Source organism: Eurytemora carolleeae, unplaced genomic scaffold (genome assembly GCF_000591075.1).
Source record: "Eurytemora carolleeae unplaced genomic scaffold, Eaff_2.0 scaffold1433, whole genome shotgun sequence".
NCBI classification, from domain to species: Eukaryota; Metazoa; Arthropoda; class Copepoda; order Calanoida; family Temoridae; genus Eurytemora; species Eurytemora carolleeae.
In genome coordinates this window covers 15,238-36,175 of record NW_019397339.1, presented here as the reverse complement: position 1 = coordinate 36,175, position 20,938 = coordinate 15,238, and the positions used below count along the sequence as shown (strand labels likewise).

Below are 20,938 nucleotides of genomic sequence, written 5' to 3'. Positions count from 1 at the left end.
TATATATATATATATATTTATATTTATATTTTTTTTCAGTTATTTTAGATTATTTCCAAACCTTGTCCTCTCGGAGTTGTAGTTTCTTCTTCATAATCATTTGGTGTTCCAGCTTTATCAACTTTAAATAAAAAACTGTTCTAAAAGGGACTGTAAAGGAAAAATGAAAAGGGTATAGGATAAATCATTGTTATGTGATACAGACGGAAATCACGTGACCAGTACATTGCACTGCCATTGGCTGAAGTTATAGTGACGTAATAGGGACTATACGGACTATATGTAATAATATTATCAATAATAGGTAAAAAATTAGTCTAGCAGGAAGTGCGTCATTCAAGGATACCTTGTAAATCGTGCATTGCCATTTTTGCACGGAGTCACATAGAATTACGCTTACAGTCCCTTTAAAAAAAGAAACTTACCGTCGGATGGAACAGTGCTGGAGTACTCTGGAATTTCTGTTCTGTTAAAGTTGGCTAAACAAAAATAATATAAATTCTACATGTTGTTTGGGTTGAAATATAAGCGCAAAATTTGGTATCTATTAAAGCAATTAAGATAATGTAAAATCACCTGGGGAAAACCCATCAGTGGAAGTTTGATTTGGAGTAGAAGTAGCATCTAATTATACAAAATGCAATACTTTGTTTTCATAATAATGGAAGAACATCAACATTGAAAAGACAAAAAGGAAAAAATACGTTTTTTTAAATTAATATGAAACAAAAACCTGTATCTTGTTTTGATGCCGTTTCTGGTGTTTCCGTGATTTCTGGTAGTTGGGTGGATTCTGATATCGGAGTAGTTTCTGATATAGAAGAAGTTTCAAGGGTAGAAGTACTTTCTGGTGTATTAGTTTCTGATAAAGGAGTTGTTTCTGGTGTAAGAGTATTTTCTTGTATAGAGGTTGTTTCTAGCGTAGCAGTTGTTTCTGGTATTGGAGTGGTTTCTGGTAGTGGAGTAGTTTCTGGCGTAGCAGTTGTTTCTGATATCAAAGTTGTTTCTGGTATCGGAGTGGTTTCTGGTATCGGAGTGGTTTCTGGTATCGGAGTGGTTTCTGGTAAAGGAGTGGTATCTAGTATCGGAGTGGTTTCTGGTATTGCAGATGTAACACTAACAGCAATGGTTGGGGTTCCTGAAGTAAGTTTAAGTTACTGTCTATTTGTAGAGTGACATGTGAATTCACAACAGCAGCATATATTGCTTAAACCTTTGACTGATCTGTCAGACTTAATACGTATATTCGGTATTTGAGATAGATTTAACCGTAATGTTACATTGTCTATACGCCACATCCCCCTACTAAACTTCGGACCTACTGCAATATCGGACCTACGCCAGCTGTTTATTTTTGAATTATTTGAGGGTTAGGTTAGGTCAAGACAATTTCTTGGCCGATTATCTTAATGATTATGATTAGAATGATCAAGCGGCCCGACTTTTTTATCGATCATATTATCCATCTAAATATCCACCAATTAGGGTTAAAACTAATGCACTGACTGACGTCATTAGACTGACTTAACCCTATTCCTGCTGGAGGGGGGGGGGGTCAATTTGACCCCCCCTGTAGTTTTTTTTACATAACTCAAAAAGTATTGGTCTGAGGCTGTTGAAATTATCTGACTTTTCTTACATACCCACAGCCCTCCCTTTAGGCCTAAAACCGGGCTTTAATACTAACTGCCTGAGTCCTCAGGCACACTGCCTGAATGACTGCTTTTTCCTGTAACAAACTAAATCTTTGTTTTGACCCACTTCCAATTGTCAGATTTTGATAAAATTTAGCTTTTTGGAAAGCCTTTGACATAAGGAAACGAATTGCTCAATTTTTGCGAAAAAAAATTGTAAATTTTTTGCAAACAACCTGTCAAAGGAAATTTGCACATTTTTAGTTTTTCTTGATTAAAAATCAGGTTATTTAAAATTTTGCAAAATTTTTTGCATATTTGAAATGGCATGGTCAAGGGCTTTTCAAAAATGTATAATTTTTCATTTTTTGAACAAATTTTTTTTTTGCAAACATTTTTACTATATAACTGGATTTTGCGAAAAAAATTCAATTTTTGCAAATTTGCAAATTTTTTTGCAGATTCTAAAAGTAAAGCACAAGAGCTTTCCAATGATGTATCATTTGTCATATTTGGAAATCAAACATGGGATTTAGAGGGGGGGGGGGCAAATTGACCCCCCCCCCCCAGCGTATCCTGGTTTTCAAGTACCCCAGCAGAGATAGGGTTAACAGTGATTTTAGTTATCCAGGAAAGCGTTAGCTTTACTAAAGTACGATAAAAAGGGTTCGCTGATTTTCAAGTTGATTTAACTAACAATGATTTAACATGATTTAACAATGATATAACAATGATTTAACAATTTTTTTAACAATGATTTAACATTGATTTTATAATGATTTGACAATGATTTAACAATGATTTGACAATGATTTGACAATGATTAAACAATGATTTAACAATGATTTAACAATGATTTACAATGGTTTAACAATGATTTAACAATGATTTAACAATGATTTAACAATGATTTACAATGGTTTAACAATGATTTGACAATGATTTAACAATGATTTGACAATGATTTAACAATGATTTAACAATGATTTAACAATGATTTAACAATTATTTAACAATTATTTTACAAGGATTTAAAAATGATTTTAAAAGATTTAAAAGATTAAATTTACCTTTTACTGGATTTTTATTGTAACCTCTTGGAAGATTTGCCGGCTTATCTTCAAAACACAAATATTATAAGTTTTCAATTATTTTTCCAAATATTAAAAATACCTGTTGTTTTAGGTTTTAATGGCATACTTTCACTTTCTACATCATGCACTAAAATACATTTTGTTTATTATTTTTTAGAGACGAAAATTTTTTTACAAGATAAAAAATAATTTACAACAGAAGGTTGGTGGACAAACTTTGCCAGAAACAGCCATTTTTTGCATTGGAACAAAGGAATTGAGACTTTGCCACAAACTCAGATTTTCTAATCCTTATATCTCTGCAACCCAATGTTGGAGACCTTAGCTATTTCTAACTATGAATTCTGATGGATCAGATAATCTAAGTTTGAAATATCAAAGGTTTACATCATCTGGTATGTAAGATATAAGGATTAGAAAATTTGAGTTTTGTGATGGAACTCAATTCCTAATTATTAGCATTTTGTTTCAAAATATGTATTCCATTGAATCAAATGAACTAACTTTAAAAGTATCAAAGGTTTACACCAACAGGTTGCACAAATATAGGGATTAGAAAATATAAAGTTTTGGAAAAGACTCAACACTTTAAACCAGAAACAACTCTTATTTGCATTGCAACAAATTACTAGCATTTAGTTTCTAAATTTGTAAAAATTGATAATTCTTTAATAATTGATCACTTTACAAGAGATAAAAGCCAATTGTTAACCCATTGTCTTAATTGCTTGATTGTAGTTCTTCATGCCATATTATTCTGATATCTTTGTTTAAAGAATTTATAATTATGAAAATTAATCTTCCATCGAAATTAATGCAATAAAAGATGATTTATAGCATCTTCTCAATTTTCTTATTATTTAAATAGAAATACATTTTAAAAATATTTTGTTTTTAACAGATTAATTTTACAATTTTTAATAAGTTAAAGAGACTAAGAGACTGTACATGTAATTTAATGTGACTAACCCTCCATTGATTGGCATGATTTACAACTGTACCCTTAAACACTTCTTTTAATTAAGATGAAATGTATCATTTACTCTCTAACAAATTAGAAATGGAAATTTAAAACCCCGAATGATTCAATGTTAACCCCTTGATTCTAATTTGTCTGAGAGTAAATGACATTCCTTTGTAAAAAATAACAAATTATTTTTATTATTCATTATTATTTTTAAAAGGGGCGGGATTAAAGGAAAATTGTTGCATACCAAAAAACCAGCTTTTTATAAAGAAATGGATATTTATGTTATCATTGTTAAAAACTATTTAATTTGTTAAAAGCGACGTTATCTTCTACAGTATTGAGAAAATGAAGGTTTCAAGGGTACCCTTGTGAATCAGACAAATACCTCTATAATTAGAGGGTAACTTAAATATTAAGACGACATTTGTTTTAAAAATATTCAATGTATTTACCTGTCGCATTAACTACAGATCGTTCCATAGCTGTTAAATGAATTTTTCCTAATTTTCAAACATCAATGTTGATCAAAACATTTTTTTCAAAGGAATAAAGTTTTTGTAACAAATTGGAATTTTCTAATCCCTATATCTTTGTAAACTTTCATTATTTCAAACTTAAATAATTTGATCCTACAAAATTCATAGTTTGAAATATCTAAGGTCTGAGACTTTGGGTTGTAAAGATATTGGGATTAGAAAGTCAGAGATTTTGGCTCAGACTCAATTCCTTTAGTTTTTATTCTGAATTTTTTTTGGGAAAAAAATTCTCAAATAAATACATTTATTTAGAACTTGATGCATAATGTTTTTTTTTGTTGACATTTTTTCTAAATTTTAATCAAAATTAATAATTTTTGAAATTAATAAATAGATTCACCTTTTCCCTTTACAGTGCAGGTACACAGCTTATTGGTCAGGTTACTTTTTAGTCGCATAATTCTATTAAATGTTAGTTTAAAGTATAAAGTTCTTGAATATCCCCCCCTCAATTTTAAATGATGGCAAAAATTAATGAAATATAGATGGAAAATATGAACGATAATTTTGAAAACAAACAAAATCATCTTTTTTGAATGGTTGAAAAAAAAGAACGAAATGATCGTTTACAAACAATGAACGAACGAAATGAAAAAAGGCAAACGCGCCTATCTATAATAATATGAACCTGGCTATTTCATCATTACAAGGTGTAGGTTCTCCAACAGGGACTCGAGTGCTTCCAAATAAGCATGTTTTCAAATCTAGTCATAATATCATATCTGTACTTAAGGTGCATAGTTATACAACATAATATGTACCAACAATTTGGATTCTATTTATAACTTTTACTAAAGAACATCTTTTATATATACTTTGCTTGTCTGCTTGTTTGTAACATATTAACGTCAAAACGGCTGAACCAATCGAGCCCAAAGAAGGTAAAAATATTTAGATTTATCAAACTTACCCCCCCCCCAAAAAAAAAATCGATAAATATCAATAATTAAAAGTTAAAATTGAAGATGGGCACGCTGCCCTGGAGGCCTAGTAATGTAAAAATGTACATTATATGCAATTAAATGTTAAAATTAAAGGGAAAATATATTTATAATTTTATTTAATAATGGATATTCTCTTTTTGAAATACCAAAACTGATCTAAACATAATCATTTCATGATAGCCGGATTTCTGAAAGAGAGAGAGAGAGAGAGAAATTTCTATAATTTAAACTAGCTAACATAAACTAGCTAACATAAAAAAACGTCTCAAAGATAAAGATATAAGAACCGTTGTAAATCAGACATATGAAACTCTAAGGTTATTCTTTTGTACTTCAGTGTACTGTCTCTGGGCGGTAATGTAAGCACAAGACGGATGTCGAAGCCTGGCATAAAAAATCAATGAAATATTCTGGTCATAGGAAACTATTATGTGAATTATCAAAATTATCAAAATTTAATGCTTTTAACCTCCTCGGATACTAAAAGAACACTGATGCATCTATTCTTGTTTACAAATTCCGCCCAGAGAGAACTGGTTTCAATGTGTACGCAGAGTATACGCAACCGCAATTAACTTTCCTTACATTATAACCTTGAAATTGAGGGTTTATTAAAAATGCGTCAATAGTTCCTTGAAGTGTACAGTTTAAATCATGAGTTAGAACTTATTAAAGGGACTGTATAGGTGAAATGAATAGGAGTAAAGGCTGAAGCCAAACATTTAATCGCGACTAACATTATTTCTATCTGATGTCTCACAAAATTAATATAAAACTGTATCAAACTTAAATATATTTCAGTTTTTAACTTCACATTTTTATTAAAAAAAGAATTATACTAAACATAATGTTTCACGTCTATCATGACGATCCTCATATATATATATATATATATACTTAAACATATGTGATATGGTATAAACCATGGAGATGCCTAAATTTTAGGTATACTATAATTTGAATATATTACATATTTATTTTTAATAGATATAATTGTTAATATAATTATTACGTCTGTATCACATGACCAGAATTTCAACCAATGGTAGCGAGTATCTGGTCACCTGACTCCGTCGGTTATATTACGTACATATGAATTTTTGTAAAAAATGTTATATAAATTTCTCGAGACAAGCCCTTCAGATAGAACTAATATTGGTCACAATTAACTAGCTACTAAAACTTATAGGCTTCTGCCTGTAATACAGCTAGGCCCTGTATCCCTTTTTGTTTTACCTTTAAGATCAACAAAATATAAATTCTTGTTTAGTGTTTACCTTTAGATATTTTTGCTTCCTCCAGTTTATATCTAACTAAAATATTTAGTAATATTATTTTCATCTCAAAATAGAACAGTTTATATCTAACTAAAATATTTAGTAATATTATTTTCATCTCAAAATAGTACAGTTTATATCTAACTAAAATATTTAGTAATATTATTTTCATCTCAAAATAGAACAGTTTATAGTAGAATCAAAAATTACTGAAAACTCCGTTAGCAAACGGGAAAAGCGTTAATTTCTAGATCGTGTACAAACGAAAAGAGCATAGCTGCCCTACATAAAATTTTTAACAATTCTGGGTTAAAATAGATTTTGATTTTATAGCTGCATTTTGTTTTTATTGTACAGATTGCCAAAATAAAATGTAAAATACATAAGAAGATAGAATAAATAATATCAGAAAACTGAATAAATCTTTATTTATGAAAATATATTTTGTTTAATAAATTGAATATTATTATAATTACCTCCTTGGCTAATAGTCTTTCCAGATCTTGATGCAGACACAATAATTCCTAATATAAACATATGGTAGGCTTTTATAGCAATACAATGAAGACGACTTATATCAAGAGGTTAAACAGCATGAATACACATAAAAATAGAAGGCAGGAGAAGCTGTCAATAAAAAAGGAATCTGATAACTTGTAAACTTGTAATTCGAAAAATGCTAGTTAACAATCCAAACTTAAATAAAAAAGTCGTCTTTATTGTATTGATATAATCTCCTACCGCCTTATGAAGATTTTGTTATTAATTGATGTATTATGTATTTTATCTACAAAATGCCTCTCAATAAAATGGACTAATCCTCATGCTGAATCCATGACCCTCTCTTCCCAAAAAAGGAACTGATTCCTTGATTCCTTGTCACAAAATCTATTTTTCTAAAATCTTGCACATTTAATGTATCAAATTATGTATATGTCAAAGTTTTACACCTCCAGAGGCCGAATTTAAACAATTTGAGCGGCGGCTTAAATTTAAGTCGCGGCTTAAATATGGTTGGTTCCACTTAAAATTGTATCAAATGTTTCAAGATTTAAGCCGGCGCTTAATTTAAACTGGGTTTTGGCAATTTTAGTCCGTGGCCCAAATTCTTTAAATTCGGCCTTAGGTTGCAAAGATGTAGGAATTAGAAAACTAAAATTTGTGTCAAGTAATCAGTTTTTTATATAATAAGATAAAGGGTTACCCACAAAGGATAATCTGTAATGACGACCTACAATCACCCCACTTCAAAACTAAGTTGAATGATCCGAGCCGGTACAACATGTACTGCAATGCATTCAGTCGTACTGTCCAGTCTGGACTTCTAAGTGTAAAGTCGACACTACATGTTTTATGCAACACATGTAGCCTGGTAAGATCACAATGCAATATGAATATTGAGATACGAAGGTTGAATTTGGTGTTTTGCCTTAAAAATGTTCTTAAACAGATAAAATGAATAATTTGAGGAAAACAGAGACAAGGTTACAGAAGCAATTATGTAAAAAAGGATAGAATTAGTCCTACCATGATCCGGTAACAGGGAGCAGATACAAAGAGCATTGGTGAGATCTACGCTAAACTTCATCATTCTGTTCACAACATACAGAATATTGAAATGGAAAAATAAAATTGGGAAAAGTCCCAACACCGTAGTACATTTGAATTACCGAGCAGGGTCAACCTTTCCGGTCCCAGTTTGTACTGTACCTAGCTCCTTGTACAGGGCTAGCCGGAGCAACAAGGTTGACGCGGTCAGACTTTATGCTTCATATAGGTTGAATTTACTTTCACTAAAGGGGCATAGGTGCGTGCCAATGAATCATTTCCGGATGTTAAGAAAAAGAGCACTTCCGTGGTAGTTGTTTTACCCTTAACATAAACCCTGCTTGCAAAATTATATATGGGTACTATATTTTGTAATTTTTTAAATGTTTTTAGGATATATATATATATACGTTCGTTTAGTCCGCTAAACTTGAGTTCTCTGTGGTAATGAATAGGTGTAATTTAATTAGCATTATGCAAGGCCCTAAACTTATAATGAGTTGGTTGAGCTCTCTGGTCCCTATTTCATTACCAAATCATCAGGGTTTGATGGAGCAGTGGTCAGCGTGTTTGATTCATAATCTAAGGATTCATGGTTCAAGTCCCGTCAACTGCAAAATCAAAAATCTGATGATTAGAGCCATACTGATGAATCCTAATAGGACGAAACACACTGTGTCTATGGATATATATATATATATATATATATATTGTGAATCAAATTGTCTGTACGTTTATTTACTGCGGGAAAACATATTCTACTTAAAATATCTAGAAAATTTAGTTATTTTAAGAGAATTTCTGCAGCAACTAATGATCTTTTTTCTTCTATATCAATTAAAGTTAATGTATTTTTATACTCTGCTTCCTTTCGATTTCCTTCGTACACGGGGCAGAGGCATTCAGTTTTATTTCACTTTGTCCGAATATACAGGTTTTTCCATCTAAACAAAAACAGAGTTTTCCGCCAAAAAAACAAGTTTTTCCATTCAAACAAAAACAAGATTTTTATTTAAACAAAAAAATTTCTTTCATTTAAACAAAAACAGGTTTTTCTATTTTAACAAAAACAGGTTTTCCAACTAAATAAAAACATGTTTTCCATCAGAACAAAAACAGGGTTTTCCATCTAAATAAAAACAGGGTTTTCCATCTAAATAAAAACAGAGTTTTCCGCCTAAACAAAAACAGGATGTTCCATCTAAGCAAAAACAGGGTTTTCCATCCAAACAAAAACAGCTGTTTTTCCATCTAAACAAAAACAGGTTTTTCCATCCAAACAAAAACAGGTTTTTCCATCTAAATAAAAACAGGTTTTCCATCGAAACAAAAACGAGTTTTTCAGTCAAAACAAAAATAGGTTTTGTTTATCTAAACAAAAACAGGTTTTTCCATTTAAGCAAAAACATGCTTTCCACCTAAATAAAAACAGATTTTCCATCCAATTAAAAACAGGTTTTCCATCTAAACAAAACAGGTTTTTTCCAGCTAAACAAAAACAGGTTTTCCATCTAAATAAAAACAGGTTTTTCCATCTAAACAAAAACGAGTTTTTCAGTCAAAACAAAAATAGGTTTTGTTTATCTAAACAAAAAATAGATTTTTCCATCTAAAAAACACATTTTTTCCAAATAAAAACAAATACATATTAATTTTCTTTTAGTTCAAAGGGAGTGTTCGAGAAAAATGAAAACGACTAATACCGAAGAACTGTTAAACCGAAGAACGTAGTGTCCATACAAATTCAGAAAGATGCAACATTCAACTCGGATCGTAAACAAATCAATTTAATTCCAAACAAATCATTCAGACAAACAATAGTCATAGATTATTTTTCGACGCATTCGTAAATAGTTGATATTTCATAATATTTTGTATTTTTCATGATCTGAGAGTTATTTTTGAAAACATTTATTCCTGTTTCGAGGATTTTTGATAATGAAGACGACATTTTCATATTTTCCGATCTCATTTGAACTACTCCCGTTTGAACTATTGTTCATTTGAACTATTGTTCATTTGAACTATTGTTCGTTTGAACTACTGCACGTGGTTGCACCTGAGTAGTTGAAAAGAACAATAGTTCAAACGAGTAAATATATTGCTCATTTGAACTATTTTTCAGTTCATTTGAAGTATTATTCATTTGAACTATTGATACTATAAATGAAATACAAAAGAAAATAGTTTAAATGAACATTAAAATATTTCAAATGGACATAAAAATAGTTCAAATGGACGTAAAAATAGTTCAAATGAACAAAAAAATAGTTCAAATGAAACTAAAAAATAGTTCAAATGAAACTAAAAAATAGTTCAAATTAACAAAAATATAGTTCAAATGGACATTAGCCTGTCCTAGCCGTGGTCATGGACATAGGAGGGGGGCAAGGGACTGGGTGGGCTAGCCTGTCCTAGCCGCAGCGCTCGGCCCAGAAATTGTCTTAACCTAATATAATAAAAAAAAAAAATAATATTTTGCTAAAAAAATGAAATGAAATGAAAAATAAGTGGTCATGAACAAAAGTGATAGGAGGGGGGTTGGGGGTCCAAAAATCGTTCTCTAGGACAATCCCACACTCGTTGCGCCACTGGCTAGCTGTGATTGAGTGATAATGTTAAAGTTAAAAAGTTAAAGTTAGTTTTCCGAGAAAATAAATTATTTTTAGACTCTGTAAGGTTACTAGCTATTTATATGTTTTTCAACTATTTCATTTGAACTATTTTTTTTTCATTTGAACTATTTTTGGTTTCATTTAAACTATTTTTTTCATTTGAACTATTTTTATGTTCATTTGATTTAATTTTATGTTCTTTTAACTATTTGTTTGTTCAATTAATCTATTTTAATGTTTATTTAAAAAATTTCTGTATAATTGTTAACTAATTGTCATTAACTAACTTTATTATAAAAAAATTTAAAAACTGAATTGGTAGAAAAATAGTTCAAATAAGCAAGTAATGTGTTGATTTAAACTACAGGATACGACACCATGTCAGTAGTTTAAATGAACAATAGTTCAAATGGACAATAGTTCAAACGAACAATAGTTCAAACGGGAGGAGTTCAAATGAGAATCAACCTATTTTCCAGGAATGTTCGAAAATCCAGCGCCACCAGCGAAAATTATTTTTTTTAAATATCAAAAATATTATGAAATATTAATTATATACGAATGCGTCGAAAAATAATCGATGACTACTGAGCCCGCGATTTAAAAGCTTCGGCTCGAGTCTTAATTCCTTAAACGCAGCTTTAAGACCCAATCTTAGACCCAACTCTGATGACAGCTTGTGTCACGTGATTGACAGCTGCGAGATCTTAGGCTCGACTTAAGGAGTTAAGCCCAATGAAAATAAAACCGACCTTGGTTGGTTTTAGTGGAGAATAAGGCTCAATGTTGGGTCTTGTTCTCATCAAAACCCGGAATGCGCCAATTCCAACTATAAAAATCCGCCAAATACAACATTAAACCGGTTTTACGAACTAAATTCTGTTGAAAAATAGATGCAACTTAAATCCGAAAGCCCGAGCCGTATGTTGTATTTGGCGGATTTTCATTGTAGGAATTGGTGCATTCCGGGTTTTGATGAGAATAAGTCCCAACATTGAGCCTTATTCTTCACTAAAACCAACCAAGGTCGGTTTTATTTTTATTGGGCCTAACTCCTTAAGTCGAGCCGAAGATCTTGCAGCTGTCAATCACGTGACACAAGCTGTCGTCAGAGTTGGGTCTAAGATTGGGTCTTTAAGCTGCATTTAAGGAATTAAGACTCGAGCCGAAGCTTTTAAATCGCGGGCTCTGAATGATTTGTAAGATTAGTAGCGATCAAAAGCGCTTTTTTATCGCATTAAGCCTATACCCCCTTTCATTTTTCGTGAACACTCCCTTTAAAATAAAATGTTTCCAAAACCTAAAACCAGGTTTTTTTTATTCCAACTAAACCCTCACATTTTTTCGTTGATCGCATATTTTTATTATTAATAATATTACAAAGATGTTTTATTTTAAAAATATGTCGCTTTATAGGAAAAATACCTTTTGAAATCTCTGGGCGGGGGATATTACAGTTTCCTAAAAACATTAAAAATTATTTATCTATTGTGGTAAGGCAATCAAGCTCTGATTACAAACTCCAAAATTCAAACTCATAAAAATAAACTTTAAACTTCTGAAATTCATACTCATAAAATACAAACTCCTGTAATACAAACTCCTGTAATACAAACTCCTGTAATACAAACTCCTGTAATACAAACTCCTGTAATATAAACTCCTGTAATACAAACTCCTGTAATACAAACTCCTGTAATAAAAGCTCCTGTAATACAAACTCCTGAGGTACAAACTCCTGTAATACAAACTCCTGTAATACAAACTCTTGTAATACAAACTCCTGTAATTTAAACTCCAGAAATACAAACTCCTGAAATTTAAACTCCTGTAATATAAACTCCTGTAATACAAACTCCTGAAATAGAAACTCCTGTAATACAAACTCCTGTAATACAAACTCCTGTAATATAAACTCCTGCAATACAAACTCCTGTAATACAAACTCCTGTAATATAAACTCCTGTAATACAAACTTCTGTAATATAAACTCCTATAATACAAACTCTTGAAATACCAATTCCTGGAGTTTGAATTTCAGAAGATTAAATTTCCTTATACTTTTCATTATCTGTTTGAATAAAACTTCTAATTTCAGAACAAAATATTTACCTAAATTATAAGATTTTTTATATAACTTGTAATGTAATATCAATTATCAACGCTCAAACTTCTTTTTATTTCCATTTTTAATGCATAGGGTTCAGAATTGTCAAAAGGCTGGTCTGTGTTTCAAAAAATCAAAAACAGTTTAAAACCTTTTTAATTATTTAAGTTACAACTGATCTGAAATTTATATTGTTTTAAAAGCCCTTGAGAAATGAATGTTTTATAAGCTTATCAAAAATAAAACTATTTATTTTTACATTTTGCTGACATCTATGGGATATATTTAAGACATAAGTTTACAACTTGAATGGGTTTCTGAAAGTTTATATTGTTTATTTATAATTAGGAACAAAAAATCGTGGCGCAGGCGAAAATTTTTTTTGACTGAAAAGACTCAAAAAGAGTCAAAATTAATGACTATAGACTAAAAAACTAGATTTTCTACTTTTCACACATTATAGTTTATTAAGACAGATGTTTTTCCTGTTTTGCACTAGGGTAAGTTTCTTTTCCTTAAGCATGCTATTGAGTAGCTATTCTGAAAATAGGAACAAAAAATTCCGAATTCAGGGGGGGCAAATGTCCCCCCGCCCCCCCCCCTTTATCCGCCCCTGTACGCTTTGCCTGGTCCACAAAGAGAGTCAGCTAAATCTGTGATTGTGCCAATGCAAAGACTTGCAAATGGTACTGTGTAGTTTGCCCACATTGTTTTTAATAATTACCTCTTTTTTACAATAAAAACACCTGTATGTAGTTCTCTATTTACTTATAACTTCGATATTCTTTAGACTTGTTAAAGCATTTAGAAAATTGTATTTAAAGGAAGTGACTGGTTAGGCACGAATGAGAGATAAGAGATTACATATTTATTAAAGTTTAGAATATGCGATATTTTCTCCAGCGCGTTCCACTGTGAACAACTTTAGAACACGACTAATTAGCAGACATGGTATTAAACACTAGAATTGAATTATGTTCTATTCTCTGTATAGGAAAACCTTTAGTTTCATGAGTATTTCATTCATAAACCATTTTTTAAACTTTAAACTTATCATATGAAATATTTGGGAAAACTCATTAAATTGTTAATAAAAAGGTGTGTGTTTTATCTTTAACCTTAATCTTTTTAAAGTTAAAAACCTTTCGTACCAAAAACCATCTATTTATAATTTTACTCTATACAGTTTCATGAATTCTAGATAAATAATGTTATCTCGACGTTCAAGCTAAAATTCGATACTATTTAAACGTTGTAACGTTCATAAATTTAAAACACAGCCTTATATTCCAAACATTGTTAATGTTTTTTATAAGTTTCCAACAACGTTAATGTTTAAGTTATAATGTTAAAGTATATTTAAAAATTAAAATGTAAAATAAATGCTTAAGTACATCTCCCGCAAACAGGTGTCCCACGAAACATGACAGTAGAAAGACGATTTGAAAGTCGTCTTTGATCTTCGAATTCAGTTGTCAAGTTTCTTTCACATGTATAATTCTTGGAGCAATAACCACAGAATTCTCCGAGTCCTGGGATTTCTAAAAAGTGGTCTGCCTTTTTTCTACTGTCAATATTACCGGGGATTTTGAGAATTTCGTTAAGGCTTCAATTTTATTACATAAAACCAAAATTGTCAAAATCTGAACAACATTCTTCAAAATCTTTGGAAATATGGAAAGCACAAAAAAAGCAGAAAAAATTGTGAAAATGCCATATTTCAAAGATCAAAGACGTCCTTCAAGTCGTGTTGCCATTTTCATGTTTTGTGGGACACCCTGTAGCATGATGACATCACCCAAACAATCAAGTTAGGTTAAACAGGGGTTTTCAGATTAAATTTGTCCAAAAATTTATATTTCTGAAAATCAGGAAAAATGTATAATTATAATTTTGAATAAAAAATAGCGTGTACATTGTAAATACACATATACAAAGGTTTTACCAAGTTTAAGTAATTTTGGCGGATGAACTATGTCAGCACTTAACGTACAGATAAAGATAAGGAAACATCCGTCAATCTTTTTAACAGGGTAACTTTAAAGGGACAGACCGGCTATGTAAGGTAGATAGACTGAGTATGCTGCAGTGTTGTGGACAAATTCTTTAGGATTCATTTAAGACATTTTCCACGATGTATAATCACTGAATTTGAGTGCATAGTCGACGTTCAAAATCATGAATTTGGGTAAGTATGTTTTCAGAACCGGTTTTTTAAATTATTAAATAACGTCAACGAAAAATAAAGTATATTTCTCAAAACAAATTTTTCAATAAATTAATGCTAGAATCAATTATTTCGTTTTCATCATTATATTGAATTTCTTATTTTCTTTGAATTTATTCGCAGATTTCTTTAAATTCTTCAATTGTCGTCTTTTCAATAATAATTCCAGAAAATCTGCAGAAAATCTTTGTAAATAAGGAGAAACTAGAATATTGAGAAAATAGAAACTAATAACTGAACAAGATTAATTTTTTTTATGATACGATTAATTTTTATTTTCTCAACCTGTTCCTAAACAACGTCGTTATTTAATAATTAAAATAAAAACATTTCTGAAAACGTATCCACCCAAAAGTACGTTTTTAAACGTCGATTTTGCGCTCAAACTTAGAATTTACAGATCTTTAAAAAGTCTCAAATGCATTCTAAAGAATTGGTTCACAACACTGCATACTCAGTTCAACTACCTTACATAGCCAGTCTGTCCCTTTAAGAAACCTGGCACTTTATCCATAAAGAGTATTTAAAAATAATCCTTTGATAAATTAAATGAAAAGTGTGTAAGACAAATGTGTTGATGTCACCTTTTTTCTAAATCTTTAAAAAAATAATTTTGTTTGTACTTACCGTTCAACGTACACATCCATAGAAGCAGTAATACAATTTCATATTTATAAATTATCATCTAAAAAATGAACCGGGAATCAAGAATAATTTTGAAAATCTAGAAATTATACAGACAATTAAGTTATGTAACAATGCCAATAGACTAGCATACGATAAAGAAATTATGTTGTATTAATTACAAGTATTTGAAGTAGCAATAAAATTGAGATATGAGGAATACTTTGCTCAATTAACACAACATCTCTTTTGGCCTTTATCAGTGAATGTTTACAGCTAGAAAATATCACTATTTGACCCATAACAATTAAAATTTGATCTCAATAATGTTATTACCCCCCCTCCCCCTGGAAAGGATATTAACCCTCCCCCTGAACAAAGTTCTGTATACGTCCCTAAACGCTGTAAACTATTTTAATGAAGCCACTACTTGACATAACGCTGAAATTATCTTTTTAATTCATATTTTTCTTCATATTTTCTTTGGTTTTCACATGGCTTTCTTGCGTACTAATCACTGATTCAGTGTGATGTAACTTTCACTCAAATCATCACTAAAATTTGGATTTAAAACTGGAATTATAGCCTAACATATTTAATACTAATCTAGTTAGATATAATATCAAATTACATTATAACAATTAAAATTTAAATATTATTAATTAGATTATTCTTATAAGAGTTGGACATAGGCCCGGGACAAACAAAGGATTTGTCGGACGCTTTTATGTCGGGAAACTGTAAGTTCAGTCCAGGGCCGACTTAAATGAGGTTCTAACAAAATGATTTGCATGTTTTAGTATACAGGGTGTCCCACGAAACATGACAGTTGGTGAATAGTTTTGAATGTTTTCCTCCATATTCTGTATTTGATATATTAAAGTCCTTTTGTAGTTTAATTCGTTAAACAAATCTTTATATTTTACTTTAAAATCAATTTTTCCAAAGTACATGACGTACCATATAATATCAATTTATTATTTTCCAAAGTACATGACGTACCATATAATATTAATTTATTATTTTCTTCAGTATCAAACAGTATCAACAAATATATAAAAGCAGACATTTAAAACTATTTTTCAACTGTTAGGTTTCGTGAATTATAATTATAATATTTTTCTAAAATTTATGTTTCTTTAGCTAACATAAGCTTAGGTGCCCGTCGTGGCCTGTGGTATAAAAAAGCGAATATGAAAAAATCGATTAATAAAAATCGATTAATAAAAATCGATTAATAAAAATCGATTACCCATGAGTGTTCTCAACCAATTTTAGAATATTCGGTCCAGCCGTTTGGCCAACTTTAGCTATAACATATATATATTAACACAGCCTATACAGAGCCTACATATTTTGTGAAGAATTTTTAAAAGAATTCAACTCTGTGGAAGTTCTCTTGCTGTGACGATTTGGCAAGTTTATTTTGCATAGTTGGAATCCACTGATTTGGCAAGTTTATTTTGCATAGTTGGAATCCACTGATTTGGCAAGTTTATTTTGCATAGTTGGAATCCACTGATTTGGCAAGTTTGTTTTGCATAGTTGGAATCCACTGATTTGGCAAGTTTATTTTGCATAGTTGAAATCCACTGATTTGGCAAGTTTATTTTGCATAGTTGGAATCCACTGATTTGGCAAGTTTATTTTTGCATAGTTGGAATCCACTGATTTGGCAAGTTTATTTTTCATAGTTGGAATCCACTGATTTGGCAAGTTGGATCGATATCTGCATATTCTCTACAGTAGGACTTTGGAAGCAACATTTCAAATATCTCTGACGAATTCTCTTTAGATAAACTAAACAGCCCGCCATCAAGAGCCATCTTTGAAGAATGTGGACCGCTCACCCTTCAAGAAGAAGATAAAATCGAATGTCTGCAGCAACTCCAGTTACAGCTCCGGGACTGTGAAGAAGACGACATTAGAGAAAAATTAAAGTTGTTAATTCACAACTTATGTATACATTAAATTTTAGTCATATATAATCTCTAATCTAATATCTTAAACAATTTTGTGTGTTCGACAAATAAATAATGATAATAATAATAAATGTATAACTATAAAGCAATATTCAGAGCAGCTTCTTAGTTTTTCATATTTATTAATAAAAAATTGTTTTGAATTGCTCCTCTCTAGTCCTTAAACATGGTTAAACTAATGTTTGATATAAATATATTTATATATGAGTGAATAGCTTCATTATAAAGAAGATTAGCGAAGAGCTTTATTATGAAGCGGATTAAGTCTTTACGCGTCTGTCTGTAATTCCAAAAAAATTGTCTGTTGTTTGAATAATAAATTTAAACTTCTTCCTTTTTTAAAGTTATTTATTAAAGTATAAAAAATATTTAAGTAGTTTTGCAAGGTTTTGAAGTTTATTCCACTCTATTTGTATCTGCTCTGTTTCTCTAAAGAAATTATACTTGTCAAAAGTAAACAAAAGCTCACTAACAAGCAACTAAGTGTTAATGGGAATTTTCTTTTTAAGCTGATCTGATCTTTTGAGCATTAACGGTGCGTAATAACGAAAAAAATGTTTGGTTGATTGCTAGAGGAGGGGGGAGGGGAGAGGGGGGTTGAAGGGTTTTAAAATAAACATATAATTGACCGTTTTAGAAAGGTTTTTTATTATACTAAATGTCTAATAGCTTTCTTAATTATAAGAAAATACCAACAAAAAACCTATGAACTGATTGAAATGCTTTAAAAAAGAGAATTTTAGTTAGGTGGAGATAAAAATGCTAATTTAGTGTATTCTATTTAATCATATTTTTATATTAATATAACAAAAACAAAACTGTACAACTGTTTTCTATAAAAAATAAATTATGTTCAATATCTACTAAAATAAAAAAGCCATAAATCAAATCTATAAAATTTTACAGGCATGTTTTAAATTTCTTGCATAATTAGTTTCTATTTTTATTTATTATTCAAAACAGAAAATATTTTTATTTCAGTTTTAAAAAAATGATTGCTGGCCGATCTTGGACCCGATCTGTTTTACAATATTGAAGTTGTTTGATCACGACCAGCCTACAGATCAACAGACAAGAAATATATCTTCTATATACTCTCTATAATTGCTTGGGAACCCTCCCGGAGTTATAACTCAACCAGGTTGAACACATTCCCATGGCTACCGAGTCCCTTCCCCCTCAATATTCGTGGCAAATCAATTCATGGGCTATAATCGGAGAACGTACCAGATTCTGGACCACTTGGGCATTTATGTACATGACATCACACTAAAATGGCGTCGTGTCTCATTCATATATAGTATGTATGAAACCACTAATAAAACTATATAAAGGTTTACCCACAAAGGATGAGACTGTAAAGACGATTTGTATCTCTTTATTTATGAAGATATAAGGGTAAAATTTAGACTTCTGTCTTTACCCTTTTCCGACTAAGACCCTTTTCCGACTAAGGTGGGGTCACCGTGATACTGTCGGTTTTTTTCGATAACTCAAAAAGTATTGGTCTGAGTCTGTTCAAATTGTTGACCTTTCTAACTAAAACATGCCCCTCCCTTTAAGCCGAAAGCGGGGCTTTTTACCTACTGCCTGAGTCGTCAGGCATACTGCCTGAATGCCTTTCTTTGCCCTTACCAGATTAAATTAATGTTTAGACCTACTTCCAGTCATTGGATTTAAATATTGTATAGGTCTTTGAAAAGCGTACAACAAAAAAAAGCAGATTGCACAATTTTGCTCGAATTTTTTCACATACGCCTTAAAGGTTAATTTTCAAAATTTTATTTTTTCTTGAATACACTTTTTTGTTTTAAAATTTTGCAAAAATATTTGCATATTTGAATTTGCTGGGTCAAGGGCTTATCAAAAATGTATAATATATGATAGTTCGCTTACTTTTTGTTTTTGCACATTTTTCGCTAAAAAACTTATTTTGCAATAAATATTAAAAATTTAGCTTCTAATTTATTTCCAGATTGTTTTAGTAGAGCCCAAGGGCTTTTTAAACATGTCAAATATGTTATAGATTTGTATTACAATAAGGAAATAGAGAGGGGACACTGATGACCGCCCCCCCCCCAAATCTATTTTGGGTAAACCAGACGTCACTCGGTATAATAGGGTAAATAATTTTTATTATAGGCTTAAATAATGATTTGCCAAAGAAATATACAAGTATACATTTACTAATTTGAGTCATTAATTTGAGAAAATGGATAGTGTAATCAATTTAATTCCAAACAAATCATTAGATATTATACAACCTATAATCATCAATTTTTTTTCGACTCTTTCGTATGTTGTTGATATATCATAATATTTTTCTTTTATGATATGAGAGTTACTTTGAAAGCATTCATTCCTGTTTCGAGGATTTTTGACAGTGAAGACGACATTTTATTATTTACAGGACTATTCGAAAATCCAGCGCCAGCCGTGAAAAAAAAAGTTGAAAGCGGAATTTTAATTTAAAAAAGACACAATCAACAATAATATGAAATAATAACTATAAACGAATGCGTCGAAAAAAAATCGATGATTATAGGTTCTAATATCTGAATAACTTGCTTGGAATTAAATAGATTTTTTTACGATCGAGTCGAATATTGTAACTTTCTGAATTTGTTTCTTCGGTACGTATAATAAGTATTATTTAACAATTTTCTCTTTATAGAGGCAACAGACAGAAGTAAGATTAGTAGCAATCACTGTCGAATATTTTTCGACGTAAGCGCCTACACACCCACTTTAATTTTTCGCGAATACTCCCTTTGAATATCTTATTTTTATCAATTATTAATCAAAAAATAATTATTAATATCAATTTAATGAAGGTTTTGTTTGAGAGACTTTTTCAGTAGAGATGTAGCATTAAAGTTTTGGGTCTATTTTGTGGCTCTAGAAGATGACATTTAAATCCATCTGATTTTAACAAAATTATTGTTTGTTCACTGACAACCGGTAAAGTTGGGATACAAATCATTTTAAGATTTACATAAAAATGAGAGTTCTTAATAACAACTATAAAAAAAGCACGCTTATACGTTGTAAAGCCAGTTTTAAATCAGTAATTTTTCCAGAGCATAATACAAATTCAATACAATAATAAAATACAAATATAGTACAATATAATACATAATAAAAATATAATACAATATAATATATAACACCTATATTATACAATAATACATAATACATAAAACAAATATAATACAATTATACATAATACAAATATATCACAATAATACTTAATACAAATATAATACAATTATACATAATACAAATATATCACAATAATACTTAATACAAATATAATACAATAATACTCTCCTGTATTTCAAGTAATACTCTACTCTCATGTATTTCAAGTGACACTCAAC

General features: G+C 30.3%; 1 protein-coding gene across 1 annotated transcript in view; it reads right to left on the bottom strand.

The window, feature by feature from the left end:
* LOC111713612 (serine-rich adhesin for platelets) overlaps nt 1–15,654 on the bottom strand; it is a 32,185-nt gene extending 16,531 nt beyond the window's left edge. The window contains exons 1-15 of the mRNA XM_023488506.1: nt 15,580–15,654; nt 12,044–12,079; nt 8,872–8,947; nt 7,983–8,047; nt 6,932–6,979; nt 6,456–6,491; nt 4,863–4,938; nt 4,575–4,636; nt 4,151–4,198; nt 2,808–2,855; nt 2,705–2,752; nt 734–1,138; nt 577–624; nt 426–479; nt 62–121 (exon numbers count right to left, since the gene is read on the bottom strand). Of these exons, the coding sequence (XP_023344274.1) occupies nt 62–121; nt 426–479; nt 577–624; nt 734–1,138; nt 2,705–2,752; nt 2,808–2,855; nt 4,151–4,198; nt 4,575–4,636; nt 4,863–4,938; nt 6,456–6,491; nt 6,932–6,979; nt 7,983–8,047; nt 8,872–8,947; nt 12,044–12,079; nt 15,580–15,637 (1,168 nt within the window). The 5' untranslated portion in view covers nt 15,638–15,654. The remainder of the gene's footprint in view (nt 1–61; nt 122–425; nt 480–576; nt 625–733; nt 1,139–2,704; nt 2,753–2,807; nt 2,856–4,150; nt 4,199–4,574; nt 4,637–4,862; nt 4,939–6,455; nt 6,492–6,931; nt 6,980–7,982; nt 8,048–8,871; nt 8,948–12,043; nt 12,080–15,579) is intronic.
* Nucleotides 15,655–20,938: the final 5,284 nt, after the last annotated feature.